This window comes from Helicoverpa armigera, chromosome 2 (assembly GCF_030705265.1).
Source record: "Helicoverpa armigera isolate CAAS_96S chromosome 2, ASM3070526v1, whole genome shotgun sequence".
Lineage (NCBI taxonomy): Eukaryota > Metazoa > Arthropoda > Insecta > Lepidoptera > Noctuidae > Helicoverpa > Helicoverpa armigera.
In genome coordinates, this window is record NC_087121.1 from 13,594,310 (window position 1) to 13,610,075 (window position 15,766).

The 15,766-nt window shown below is 40.2% G+C and overlaps 1 protein-coding gene across 1 annotated transcript in view; it reads left to right on the forward strand.

Annotated features, from left to right (window-relative positions):
- LOC110378203 (uncharacterized) overlaps positions 1-15,766 on the forward strand; it is a 49,321-nt gene that overhangs the window by 30,246 nt on the left and 3,309 nt on the right. Inside the window, exons 10-18 of the mRNA XM_064040651.1 lie at positions 442-4,498; positions 5,444-5,591; positions 5,957-6,143; positions 9,383-11,763; positions 12,079-12,248; positions 13,618-13,668; positions 14,126-14,341; positions 15,027-15,153; positions 15,620-15,730. Of these exons, the coding sequence (XP_063896721.1) occupies positions 442-4,498; positions 5,444-5,591; positions 5,957-6,143; positions 9,383-11,763; positions 12,079-12,248; positions 13,618-13,668; positions 14,126-14,341; positions 15,027-15,153; positions 15,620-15,730 (7,448 nt within the window). The remainder of the gene's footprint in view (positions 1-441; positions 4,499-5,443; positions 5,592-5,956; positions 6,144-9,382; positions 11,764-12,078; positions 12,249-13,617; positions 13,669-14,125; positions 14,342-15,026; positions 15,154-15,619; positions 15,731-15,766) is intronic.

Below are 15,766 nucleotides of genomic sequence, written 5' to 3' on the forward strand. Positions count from 1 at the left end.
ATTTAGCACAATACCATACCAACAACAACAACTTTGTGTGCTTAGTGCTAAATGTCAAAATAAGTTGAGAATACTGTGATATTTCTTAAAAGATGCGTACAATGTAGATGTGATAAATAATGTCTGTGTACGCGGCAACTCGATCATTGCTCTGCTTAACCAATGATTATGCCGTGCAGCGATCCCTCCCTGTCAGTTTTTGAGAACGCGTCAAAGGAGGATCGCACAATTATTTGCGTTTGCACAGTTGACCGATATACTTCAATGTAGAGTTAATTACTTTCTATATGTACATTATATTTGAGATATAAATGAATGTGTGAGTAACACATTTTTAAATTGGTTTAAATTAATATTTGCAGTTCGTTTTATCACATGGTAACTATTTCTAGTTTATCAAAAAAATAACACATGACTAACTTATACTTATCATTGTTCCAGCTACCAAGTAATGCAGCTATGTTGGAACCCCAACCCTGAGAGCCGGCCCACTTCGTCACAAGTACACGCGCTAATCAACCACCTACACCGCACTCACCGCTCCGCCTCCGAACCGGCCAGCGACGACGGATACGGAAGTGCGGACTTCGAGGAACGTTGGCAACGACTCAAGCCCAACACAATACCCAAACTAGACGAACACATAGCCATAGTACATGCCCCTTCAACGTCTATGACGTCACACTTCACGGGCTCCGAACAAGAGCTCAACCAACACATACAAGATTCACTAAGCGTTGATATGGATACGGCAGTCTCACGATCCAGCAGCATTATGTCGGACAAAGATATGTCCGTACAAATTAAGTCAGAAAGCTTAACGAACCTACACGGGTCCCTAGAAGATGTCAGGAACATCTACCTTACTCATAACGAGACGGCTGCCCTTGAATGCCATCAAGGCAACATCAGTCTTGAAGAGACTAGAGAGAAAGAACAAGATAGATCAGACGCCTCCATGGATCCCTGGCTCAAGGACATCATAGCTGGCAGCACCGATGACGTCAGCTACTACAAAGATGTCAGCGATGTTATCAAAAATCTTGATAACATACTGAACTCTGAGAAAACTTCAAGTTCTGAATCCAGCCACCAGGCCAGTCCTTCTAGAGATAACTTGAGCTTAGACTGCAAGAAGGATTATCCGATGCAGTCCAGTATGGTCAAGTCCCCTGGTATTACGAATTTCCAGAATATTCTAGATACTGGTTTTAGCTCTAAGTCCGAGGATGCTGAGACTGGTGATGATGACGATCTCGATCGCGACACTATTGGCACTCTCAGTCACTCGTTCGAGAGGCACAGTGAGGTCGATACAACCAGTCAACACACTCTCGAAAACCTAACTCCCGATACGCCAATCAAAGACATGCATGTCGTCAAAACTTTCGAAATAACCGTCGAAGTAGAAAGAGATCATACACAGGAAATTATTGTTGATAGTGCAGCCGAGTCACTACATCAACATACTAAATTGCCAAATGATAACAAAATAGTGAGTAGTGATAGTGAAATACCCAAGCTGAAGGAATTATGTGTAGCGTCAATACCTAGTGCTAGTGATATCGAACAATTGAACGTTAGAAAAGACTGTCAAACATCATGTGATAGTAACTTAAAAGAAATAAGTACTGATATTAAGAATGAAACTAAGTCAATAGATGAAGTAGGGGAGGTGAACGAAACGCCTCGAGAAGTAGAGAATAAGGATTCTTTAGATAAGATCGAACTGGAACAAATGGTAGATGATATATTCTTGCCGATAATGGTGCATGGAATAACAACTAGTGAAGTAGAGTCACGAGATGAATTGCCTGAAGATAAGGAAGGAGTTAAAACAGACAATACAATGTCTGTTACAGACGTCAAAAGTGATATTGAAGAAGTCCTAGTTAGTGATCTCATAAAAGTTACTGAAAGTTCTAAATCCCTTGAAGACTCAAAAGAGGATAGTTTAGGAGACCTGAGTGAACTAGAGCCCTCTGAACCCTTATCTCCGCAACAGACACCTGAGCCAGTACAAAGTAAGAATAATGAAAGTTCTAACTTGAATGTAACACAAGAGACTGAAATACCAACAATTGTAATAGATGAAGTGAAATCTCCAACGCCCGAATTGCCACCTGAAATAGTACAAAGTAATTTTAAGGAAGAAAATCAAGAAGAATGCACCACAGTAACTGATGAAACTGAAGATGTATTGATAGATCATGGTAAGCCTGGAACAGAATCTGTTATCAGTAGAATAGAGGAGGATAATAATCAAGTTGCCAATATAACTGAAGAAAGTTTTGTCTCTAAAGAACATGTTGAAAATGATACTGCAATAAAAACAGTCATCACTGAAAATGTAACTGAAACTACAAATGATCTTATAACGAAATCTCACACAAATATTGCTAAAGATGTTTCAGATTTCATTATGGAGGAAAGAAAGATTGCAACATTACACGAAATAAATAGTGCACCTAAAACGGAAAGCACATTCACAAATGAACACAAAATCGAAAATGAAATACTTGAAAAAGTTGTTGAAAAAGATCTAGAAAGTTCATCAACCGAAGAAAATAAATTAGAAAATGTTGAGCCACAAGTTGAAGAAAAAGCAGAAAGTGTTACTGTAACCGAAAATGGAGTCAAAGATGTAATAATTGCTGATTCTAATGTCATCGAAAGACTTGTCCCTTTAGACCAACATGAAACAGCTACTTCTGCTGTTATTGAATCTAAAGAAGATATTCTTAAAGAAGTGTCGTTAGATAATGACAATAATAATCCGAAAGATTCACTGAATACAGAAGCCGATAAAGAACCTATCGTACACATAGATGAAGACAAAGTTTCCAATGAAACATTTACCGTCTCTAAAGAAACTGAACCCATCCCTTTAGTAAATGATGAATCAAAAAACATCGATGATTCGTTTGCCATAAGCAAAATGGAGATGGGAGAAGTAAATCTCACTAAAGATGTTATAGAAGATTGGTTCGATGAAGCTTCCATGTCCAAAGTGGAACAAACTGTGCATGAGAATTTACCCGTAACTAAAGTGGAACAAGAACATAATGAACAGTCATTAATCTCTGTCATAGCTGACGTTAGTGTGGAAGCGGCAAAATTTGAAGAGGAATTCGATGAAATTCCTGAGAAAGTAGAAATTGCCGAAAACTCTGGTGACATTGTTAAAGAAGAAAATATCAAAGTAACATCTAGCGAGAACGCCAAAGTTCCTACTATGCCCGTTTCTGAAGACAAATCCAAACAGGATGATGATAATACACCTAGATCTGAAAACGATATACTGGCTGCTGGAGATCGGCCAGACCACAGCAATATATACATGGATCTCATTAATGATACGAATAACGAAATTTTAAACGATAACGCCTTAGATAGTCATGTAAGAAACGTCATAGAACAGTGTCTCGAAGGTTCGACTGCAGAAAATACTGCTAACACACAATGCTCTCTCATCAGAAACGAGTCTACTGAATACTTCGATCCACCTAGCTTCGGGATTAAAGAGGTTGATAATTTCTTACACATGGAAAGGGTTTTCAACAGTCACAATACTGAAGTCGTGTCCAGTACGCCTCTAGCGAGTGACAGTTCCGTCGAAGTTAACAGCACCGTTGAAAACTCTGTAAAAGAATGTGATACGCAAATCTTATCGGAAACTAAAGTCCCTGAATATGGTTTGGGAACGTCTATGACAAGGCAAGAGCAGAGATATGTTCCCGATAGCATGAGCCCTTTTGAATCTCCTACTAAAAGCCACCATACTGACACTTATGATGAGAACAGCTCAGTAGTGCTAGGCCCATTTGAAAACTGCACCTTAGAACTGTTTAGAGGAGTGAAATCATCCGAACTAGTTGATATACCCAAGGAAGAGCTACTAGCTTTCTCCTCAAACTTCAGCGAGATGAATCTCGAAACTCCATCTCCACTACGTGACGGCAACTTTCTGAACGAAGTTCCGGACATCATTCACGATGATTTACAATTCGATGACGTACAAAGTCTTAGCGAGAAGCAGTCGGACCCACAGACTGAGACTGAGAGTGGAAACTCAGGCACTGAGAAAAGAATCTCCCCTTTAACTCCCCCAAACTCTCCCGGAGTATTCCTAGCGTCGACATCACAGCAGAAATACCTCGTGGACATAGATCTGACTCCCGAACCAGCGCCTCTGATGGAACCCGACCTGTCACTGCAAAATGAGATAGAACTCAACCAGATAGAGTTGCAAATCACTTCCAAGCTAGCAATGGCGGAAAACGAGAATAACATGAACATTGAGTACTCTGGGCCGTTGACTGTCGAGGGTCTGGTTTCCGATGAGGAGATGCTGCTGAGAGAGAGTGACACCTTACCCGAGTCTTATTTAGCAGGGAATGGTGGATCTGTTGAAGACTTGCGAGAAAACTTGACGCTTGACGAAGAATGTGTCAAGGCGTTGAGGAACGAGCTTGAACTGAAGTTGCCTTTAGCACAGGTAAGATATCTTCATTCATTTTTATCTTTATTTAACAAAATGACGTAATTAGGAGATCCCCATATCCGGCCGTATCTGTTTTAGTAAGAATTTTAGCACAATTAGGCAGATTGAAATTTCCGACTAAAACCGATTTGTAGATTGATTGATAAGTTATTATATTTTCCTTGTTATGAATGAGATCACTTGTAGACAGAAGCATATATATATTTTTATATAATGGGGCTAGACTGTGTAGCTATAAAATTTACTTGTTCTTTATCTGGGATTATACCGTTATCTATTGGCAAACGTCATATCGGGTGCAATCTATTGCGAGAAGTTGTTCAATTACTTATCCATGTTCATTGATAAAAATTATAAGAATATGTGTATACTATATATATTTCAACCGGTATTGATAAATACCAATAGTTTGACATAGTAATTGTTTATGTTGATTTATGATTAGTTTAATGTCATCACATTGAATTAATAAAAAAAAAATAAGTTTATCCTAGAATGAAAATAAAAATGTGGGAAGAATAAAAGGTATTTATTTACAAAATTGGGTTTATATGTTTGTTGGTTTTAAACAAAAAAATAATAATTTCTTAATTTATTTGTAAACTATGAATAATTCTTGTTTGTGAACGCAATATAAATGAAATTATCTTCTAGGAGCAAACACAACTATCAAGTTTTTGTATACATTAGTTCTCCTCTTATAAAATACACGATTTTTTAGACATTTACGGCCTTACTATAAAAACTTAAAGATCTGTTGAAAACCTGTCAATTTTTTTACTGTACAAATCTTAACTCAACGTCATAATCGCGATATTTTTTAGACAAGTGTTCAACATACGTTTAAAAGTTTTTGTGGTACGACGGTTAGTGTCGGTATATGTACATTACATTTCAATATTATTATATATTTACATAAAACTTCACCTAATGTCATAGGTAGCTGCAATAGAACCTCCTTGCGAACAAGAGTGGTCGGCCGAACTACCGCCGCCGCCCGAACTCATCGTCAGCTATCCCGGGGCGCTCAGCCCTATAGCCGAAGAAACTGGACAGCAACTGTCGGCGTATGAAAACGATACTAATTGTAAGTTATATTCAGATATAAATACATATAAAATGCGTGCTTGCAATGTCATTTGAAGGTTTATGTCCTTATCTTTTCAAAAATTGACAAATGGCAACAATAAAAAAGATAAAATATTTTCATGATTGGTTGAGTATAGTTTTGGCTTGAAAACCGTCAGAGGTATGGCTATTATTAATTGCAAAATTGTATTTTCAGTTGTATCAAACTTATTATGACATCTCATCATCATCATCATCCTCCTGCCCTTATCCCAATTTTATTTGGGGTCGGCGCAGCTTGATTTCTCCTTCCATACTCTTCATTATGACATCTGTTAAATTAGAATAATTTTCACCAATTCTCCAACCTGCCTTATTTTTCAGGGAACCTCTCAACCCGCACAGAATCATCAGAAAGCTATCCCGAGCCTTGCAACAACAGTACCGATGACGTCACCGAGCTGCCGACCGGCGCTCAGAGCGGCGACAACCACTCCACCTACACCATACAGTCGCGGGAACACTCGCATCATACTTACACCTTGCACAGAGATGTTGTTAGCAGCAGAGAGTGAGTATACAACAAGTAACATTATGTATAATATAGTAAGCTACCGGAGCCTTGCAACAACACTCCACCTACACGATACAGTCGCGGGAACACTCGCATCATACTTACACCTTGCACAGAGATGTTGTTAGCAGCAGAGAGTGAGTATACAACAAGTAACATTATGTATAATATAGTAAGCTACCGGAGCCTTGCAACAACACTCCACCTACACGATACAGTCGCGGGAACACTCGCATCATACTTACACCTTGCACAGAGATGTTGTTAGCAGCAGAGAGTGAGTATACAACAAGTAACATTATGTATAATATAGTAAGCTACCCGGAGCCTTGCAACAACACTCCACCTACACGATACAGTCGCGGGAACACTCGCATCATACTTACACCTTGCACAGAGATGTTGTTAGCAGCAGAGAGTGAGTATACAACAAGTAACATTATGTATAATATAGTAAGCTACCCGGAGCCTTGCAACAACACTCCACCTACACGATACAGTCGCGGGAACACTCGCATCATACTTACACCTTGCACAGAGATGTTGTTAGCAGCAGAGAGTGAGTATACAACAAGTAACATTATGTATAATATAGTAAGCTACCCGGAGCCTTGCAACAACACTCCACCTACACGATACAGTCGCGGGAACACTCGCATCATACTTACACCTTGCACAGAGATGTTGTTAGCAGCAGAGAGTGAGTATACAACAAGTAACATTATGTATAATATAGTAAGCTACCCGGAGCCTTGCAACAACACTCCACCTACACGATACAGTCGCGGGAACACTCGCATCATACTTACACCTTGCACAGAGATGTCGAACTTGTTAGCAGCAGAGTGAGTATACAACAAGTAACATTATGTATAATATAGTAAGCTACCCGGAGCCTTGCAACAACACTCCACCTACACGATACAGTCGCGGGAACACTCGCATCATACTTACACCTTGCACAGAGATGTTGTTAGCAGCAGAGAGTGAGTATACAACAAGTAACATTATGTATAATATAGTAAGCTACCCGGAGCCTTGCAACAACACTCCACCTACACGATACAGTCGCGGGAACACTCGCATCATACTTACACCTTGCACAGAGATGTTGTTAGCAGCAGAGAGTGAGTATACAACAAGTAACATTATGTATAATATAGTAAGCTACCCGGAGCCTTACAACAACACTCCACCTACACGATACAGTCGCGGGAACACTCGCATCATACTTACACCTTGCACAGAGATGTTGTTAGCAGCAGAGTGAGTATACAACAAGTAACATTATGTATAATATAGTAAGCTACCCGGAGCCTTGCAACAACACTCCACCTACACGATACAGTCGCGGGAACACTCGCATCATACTTACACCTTGCACAGAGATGTTGTTAGCAGCAGAGAGTGAGTATACAACAAGTAACATTATGTATAATATAGTAAGCTACCCGGAGCCTTGCAACAACACTCCACCTACACGATACAGTCGCGGGAACACTCGCATCATACTTACACCTTGCACAGAGATGTCGAACTTGTTAGCAGCAGAGAGTGAGTATACAACAAGTAACATTATGTATAATATAGTAAGCTACCCGGAGCCTTGCAACAACACTCCACCTACACCATACAGTCGCGGGAACACTCGCATCATACTTACACCTTGCACAGAGACGTTGTTAGCAGCAGAGAGTGAGTATACAACAAGTAACATTATGTATAATATAGTAAGCTACCCGGAGCCTTGCAACAACACTCCACCTACACGATACAGTCGCGGGAACACTCGCATCATACTTACACCTTGCACAGAGATGTTGTTAGCAGTAGAGAGTGAGTATACAACAAGTAACATTATGTATAATATAGTAAGCTACCCGAGCCTTGCAACAACACTCCACCTACACGATACAGTCGCGGGAACACTCGCATCATACTTACACCTTGCACAGAGATGTTGTTAGCAGCAGAGAGTGAGTATACAACAAGTAACATTATGTATAATATAGCAAGCTACCCCGAGCCTTGCAACAACACTCCACCTACACGATACAGTCGCGGGAACACTCGCATCATACTTACACCTTGCACAGAGATGTTGTTAGCAGCAGAGAGTGAGTATACAACAAGTAACATTATGTATAATATAGTAAGCTACCCGGAGCCTTGCAACAACACTCCACCTACACCATACAGTCGCGGGAACACTCGCATCATACCTACACCTTGCACAGAGATGTTGTTAGCAGCAGAGAGTGAGTATACAACAAGTAACATTATGTATAATATAGTAAGCTACCCGGAGCCTTGCAACAACAATACTGATGACACCACGGAGCTGTCTAGATGTAAGTATAAGTGGTAGAATCCTTGAGAATAAAATGATTGACAACCAGAACGCTGCTGGGAAAATATCGGATATAAAGTCAGCAATTCTGAAATTTCTTCTTGAAGAATTAAGAGTCATTATATGTTACGGAGGTCCATGTTAGTAAGTAATAAGACTGATAATGATAGTAGCGTGTCGTGTTTTGAACTCGCATACCTGGGCAAAATCTCCTCAGATTTCAAGTTACAAAATTGGCAAAACCTTTCCTCAAATAATCACATAAGTTTTATTTGCCAATTCAGATGTTATTTTTCTGTAAATGCGTAACAAACAAATTCCTGTTTACATTAGTTAGGATGTGGAAGTAATAATTACAGGCAGTGAGAGTTAACTGAATATGTACAGGGCAATGTACTTCGCCTTGAATGCAACAGTACGATTTATTTGTTGCTAGACGTTAAGCCGTAGTGGTCGCCTAAGCCAGACCAATCATTGTGAACAATATGTGGTTAATTATTTATTGATTAACATGGATTTCTGTGCGGTTATTAATCTGTGAAAAAATGTGGAATAATTAGTTTATATTTAGATGCTTACACTGTCTATTGAGTGTTATTTATGCCATTATACTATTTATGAATTAGAAACTAGTGTTAATAGAAACAATTCCTCGAAATGTTTATTAAAACGCATCGCCAGTATGACGGTCCGGTCATTATGATCGTTATCTAATAGGTTATTTAAATCGACTCATATTGAACACCGACACGCAAGGTATTCGATTGCGAAATTATGCAGCGCTAATTAAAGCATTCTCGTAAAAATGCAGCTATTATCACATTTCAAACAGCTGAGCTTCTAACAGCAGGTGCGTAAAACTTATCTATAAATTATCTATTTACAGAATTACGATGAGCGCAGACAGCTTAAACGCCAGCCCTTTCAAAAAGCGTTTGCCCGAAACCGACGCCGATTCACCGATCGACGACAAAACGTACACTAAAGAGGAGGAGAAAGAGTCCTTAGAGAGGATATCGCAAGTGTCGCCCTTTCTCCTGAGCCCTACGACCGACACCTCCGCCCCGGAGAACTCCGACAACCTCGACAACGCCACGGGAGTGTCCACTTTGTCCAAAACCACCCTCCCCACTGACGCCAAACATTCGAAGCCGTCCGAAACCCAGTGCCTGTCCAAAGCTACCAGTATCGACTCCTGGTGCTCAAACGACACGCTATACAATGTCGAGGAAAACTTCGACGACCTCGCCATGGACCCCGACGTCCCCGAGTTCGAACCAGAAAGGGAGGAAGGGAACAGCGAAAGCACTGACACTTTAACCCACAATGATGATGACAAAGAAGTCAGTCATTGTTCCACCTACATCATACACGACAGCAAGTCTGAAGCCTGCGAAACTTTCTCCCCAGACTCGATAACCGCCAACGATAACTACACGTATACGAAAGTCAAGACTGAGAACGCTGGTACCACGCCGTCCGTATTAACCAAGTCAGATGTTAACGATTCCACCAAGAATACTACCAAAGACTTGGCCTACGGTACCCTGATGTCAGGGATGCCGTCATACTCGAATTGTACGACGGAACTCGCGTCAGGATTCGATGATTGGAAGGTAGCTCAACCAGAGCTTGTGAGGAAGTCTCCGATGCCCGGAGACGCCGACATGACGCCGCCCAACCCCACCGATGACAAGGTGACCGAAACCGCGAGCCCGCAGCTTGTAGCAGAACCTTGCATCAAGAAAATGGAGAGTGTCGACATATCCTGCCTGGAAGACAATGTGATAGACAGCCACAATCAGACTGACAACGTTGAAGCCCAAATAATGTTAGTTCATACCGACAGTCCGAACTACGGCTACAAAAACATGGAGCCGTCAGTAACAAGCACGCCTCTTACCGACCTGGTAGATGAAGCTGAGAATGTGGCAGGCATACCCATGAGACTTCCTGAACAACATACGGAATCTCCTGAAGACAGCAGCAATGCTCTGAACTTTCAGGCGTTCATGCAGTCCGCTGAGGTCAGACCGCAAGATTTGTCTTCTAACGCCAGCAATGAATGCGCGAGCCATGAGACAGAGGTACTGCTCGAAGGAGACAGCAAGACCATAAGCAGGAACAGCAACAGAGACAGTCTAGTCGTTTCCGAACGGACGCCTACTTATTCCGACTTCGAAAACTCGGCTGTGTCGAAGCCTCAAGACGTAAACTCGAAAGATAAGTCTAGTCAGAGCATGGAAAGCGGAATCAGTTCGGAGGATTTTCAGAGGTTTGAGACATCCGTGAGGAGCCGGCCACAAGACCTGTCGTCGTTGATAGACGCCAGCTCCCTACTGCTCAAGAGTGAGAGGATGTCCAGTGAACTCGCAATGGCTTCACTGCCCACAGACTTCGATCAGACTAGTCAGTCGGAGAGCCGAGAAATCGCGAACGAGCCGCAATCTCAAACATGTCCGCCTATCATTACGAATTTAAGAGAATCTCACAGCTTAGTTAATTTTAGAGAACCAAATTTTTTAATCAATTTCGATGCTGACGATGAGACCGAACAACCGCATTCGATTATAATAACCGAAACTACGATGGATGCATTCAAAGAGAGTCCGACTAGGTCATACGACCCAACGGACGTGAAAATCTTAGATGTAAACCACTCCTACGATCCTCACACCAGTAGATTTCACGCGAACGACGACTTCGAGAAACTACTAGAACACAAGATTAATGGGGAATTAAACGAAGAAGAAAATGTTATTAACTCTGAGCATTTATCGCCGAAAGTGGAAACCGTATCGGAGAGAACTGATACAGCGAACAGTATATTTCTAACTGAAATCCACAAAGCAAGTCCAAATACTTCGAAGTCGATCGATAAGAGTCGCAAAGTTAACGAAGTGTGCAACGGTGGTAGTGAGAAGTTTGCTACCGTGAACTTTCTTAACGAGACCTTTGAGGAACTGATCGAGAGTAACGTAGACGACGATACGAAAGACCTGAAGACTGAGGAACCTAGTGAAGGAAACTCTACAAACAGCTTGAAACCTACTGAAACTTCAATCTCCGATGAATTAGAAGTTCTTGAAAGTCCTAAGGAATCTAAAAGCATTAGAGACGAGTTGCAAGAGATTGGTGAACTAGCGAACGGGGTTTCCGAAGAGAACGATAAGTTGACCGTGGTCACGGAAGATTTTTTGCAGAACGAAAAGAAGTTCTGTCAGATAGATTCGTATTTTCCGATGCTGAGTGATATTAGATTCACTGGTAAGCGATTTTTTATATTTACTTTGTTTAGACGATTAATTAATTAGATACTGCTTACTTACAAATTACCTAGGAATAATTCTTTTCTATTTTATTTACGTTTTATGAAATTTTGTGTTTCATGTGCTGGTAAAATTTGGGTTTGAATACTCTCATTCGATTTTTATGTATTGCTATTACCAAAAAATGTTCAAAAAAGCGATGGTTGATGTTGTAATTTCATCATTATCATTTTAGAAACGTGTATGTTTGTTTGTAGAATGAGATCTTCCAGCTCATATATCTATGTATTAACATGTTTTTTTTACTTACTAGGACCAGCAACAGAAATAATGAGCACATCGTTCACACAAGACTCCCCTACAGAACCCACATCCCCAGAAAGCGCGGACAAGCGCGACACTGCAGCAGAACTGCTCAAGGAGTGGGACAGCGATTCCGACTCGCATACCAGCAACTCATCCAGCGGAGAGTTCATTTGGAAGGTGAGTTTGTAGTGAGAGTGAGTGGGTGAGTGGGTTGGGTGAGTGAGACTTGGTACTTGGTGTGATGGTGATTTTGTCCCTTAGTGGTCGTGATAGTGAGTGAAAATTGTTTGGTTAGAAATAGAGGCAATTTGCAATAATAGTAATGACCCTGATTCCGTGTAGTTCCTTTCTGTATATCAAGAGGTTGTTTAAAGGCATGTTTTGCATTTTAGCGGTATATAAAGTATGCCAGATAGAAACCTGTTATATTAAAAATATTTTACAGGATAACCTTAAGCTTTGAATTTGCAACAAAGAAACTGTACTGAATGTTTAGGATATCCCCTGAGTAGTACGATATACCCTGCACAATAATACCTACCTCAAAAATACCTCTACTAAGTGACCAAGTCTCACTCAACCAAATCTTGTGTTAACATTTAAGCCGGTGTGAGATTTCGCGGGCTGTTGTAACTAAAGCAATATTTTAAATAATAATAATATTTACTACAAAATGTGAATAATGTAATGGTGTGGATACTCTGTAGTTTCTGTCCCCGCTTTGTGTTGGTAATATACCATATATTATAGATATGTGATGATGTTTAACTTGATAACTCTCCAAAAAGGTTGCATATTTTTTAATGAACCTGTAGATATTCAAACCTCTTTTTTATTTGAATTTGAATTCTATTCCAACCTCTTTAGAACAGTCATCAGGTTAAACAAAAAGATTTTATAATGCAGTTTCCTTATTAAAGTTATTCGTCGCTTCCCTGAGCTCTACAGTTTAGCTCTCTGTTATTGTATTTATACATATGTACACAGAAACCATTGTTATGCCTCCATATGGTCGCTTTTATGGGCCATGGTGCTGTTGATGCCATTAAAAAAGATTATCATTTATTAACAGTATTTTTTGTAAATATTTTTTTTTTGTTTATTCACTTCATAGATTTAGGATACCACCACCGTTTGATAGATTGGCAATGCTTGACAGATGACTATGTGGCATTAGTCCAAAAACTGCACACGCTAGGGGCCTGTGTGTCCCGTATCATACACAAAGTTTTCACAAAAAACCCGCGATGTTTAGAAAAAGTTTTAACATTCTATGAATCAAGAAACTATACTACCAATACCGATTTTTAAGTTGAGGAAAGCATTTTACTCATTAATGAAAAAGTTCACTCAGCTGATGTACATAATTTTTTGCTTAACTAAAATCACTCCATTGCCAATCTATCTACTATTCAATCTATGTTTCACCATCTCATCTTGTTCTAAATCCAAAATGGCATCTCTGCACCAAGCCACATAACAGTACATGTATATAAATATGGGTGTTGGTGTGGTGTGCATGTGACGTGATATGTGTGTGTGTTAGGACGGCGACGGCCACGAGACCTCGGTCGTACCATCCACGCACTTCGACCACGTAAGTTGTGCCCTTACCTTCTATGTGTTTATGCATGCCTGGTACTTTTCGTTGCTCATCGGTTTTGAAATGTTGATTTAATATTAGTTATTTTTTACATTTCTATATACTTTGCCATGATAAATTTATTTGTATTCATTAATTCGTAGATATGTGGTTCATTAATAATTTCTTCAGCATTTCAAAACCTTTTATGTATGTAACACCATTTTGGGTTAGCATCATCCTGTTATGAGACATGCTTTTATTAGCCGAATATTTGTAATTAGAAAACTTTCCTTTAGTGCCTTTTTGTATCCATTCTACATTATCAATTCATTACTTTGTCTATATAAGAAAAAGCCATCGTCATTATAATTTTCTCACAGTAACATCATCATTGTCGTGTAGTCTCATCACGGCTGTTACCCAATCTTCTACTTTATTACGTTACTTTAGGGTGTAATTTCCTTCGCAGCAGCGTACAGGTGAATCTCGCGACAACAGCGGGGGTGAACGTCACGGTTCCCCAACTGGTGGGTCGGCCGGGTCCGCGGGGTCGGGGGCTTCTGACGCCTCGGGGGACTCAGGGTCAGGGTCTGAAGGTGATGAGGTGGAGTTCGTGCCATCTTCGTGGGACTGCCGAGCAGCGCCCGCCAAGTCTTCGCTCAGGAGTTTGGAGCAGGCTACACCCGTATGTATATTTATGCTAATTGATATAAGAAATGTGATTCTTATGTTTGAAGATTAAAGAATGAACCAGGGTTATTTGGACCTCGTAGATAATTAATCCTCCAGGACGCTTAGGAAATAAGTCAATTTTAAAATATACCTTATATCATTTAAATAATGCTAACCAATATAGGGAAGGAAAATACCAATATAAATAAATATCTCTACCAATTTATATTACAATGATGTGCACATTGTTTATTTATGGCACTTTAATATATTATCAACAGTTACTCTGCCAATTTAGTCTGCCCAGTTTTATAATGCATTTTGTGTGGTTACTTGATTTTGAAAATATTTCAACGGTGTTCCAGTGATATTCAGTTCGTATTTTCGAAACATTCTATAACGTTAATAGATTGTTTTCAATGGTAATCGGTCTCATAAACGTTATTGAGTACCAGTACCAGTGTTTTACATGGAACGACTGCCTATGTGACCTCCTCAACCCAGTTCCCTGGGAAACCTGATATCCCGTATCACAGAATGAATGATCTCATACCAGACGAGCTAAGCAAAATTCAAATTAATTTATTTCGCGAATATGGGTATATATGGGTATGGGTAAATATGGGTAAAATTGCGGAAAAGTATGTGTATATAATAGGGGAAATAGTGTGTGTCTTAATAGTGCGGTTATTTACCAGGACAACAAAAAACGCGTGGTGTTCAAGCGCCAGAAGTACCACTGCGTGTACGAGTACCCGCGCGAGGCGGCCGACATCGACGCGCACTCGCCCGCCGCATACCTGCCCGACCTCTCCACTTACTCAGGTATTATATACTACGTACAAACACTAAATATTGAAGGTATTCGATACTCCCTATAGCTTGTCAAATTCGTTACTACAGTGGTTTGCGGTGTGTGGGGCCGGAACATGGGAATATAACGAACGAGTTTGGTAGAGTATAAATGTGGAGATTAGTAAAGAGTAGAGAGTAAAGGTTTATTTTAATTTCCAAAGTATGATATTCGTCCCTTCAAATATGTGTGATAAAATTCTACCTGCCTTACCCTAGATTAAAATTTCGTTTGTCTGCAAACAATATAGGATCTCCTGTTATATTTTTTACTTTTGACGAATGTTGTGTAGTGATTATAAATCTGTTTATAATCACAACGCTAACTTTTGTATTTTTCCCGTGAAGAAGATGCAGCAGATTAAAAATAAAGTTCTCAATTTACCATGTCTTTTATGTCAACTTGAAAGTTTTAACAGGGTTTGTTTTACTGTTATAGAATGGGACCCAACAAGTGCAGAGGAAGCTGAGCTCGGCTACGGACAGCTGTTCGGCGCACCCAGCCCTCTCGACCTCTACCCGCTCAGAGCTGGCATCGCCTTCGGACCTGGCAAGTTACATTAAAAACCGAAATAAATATGATTAT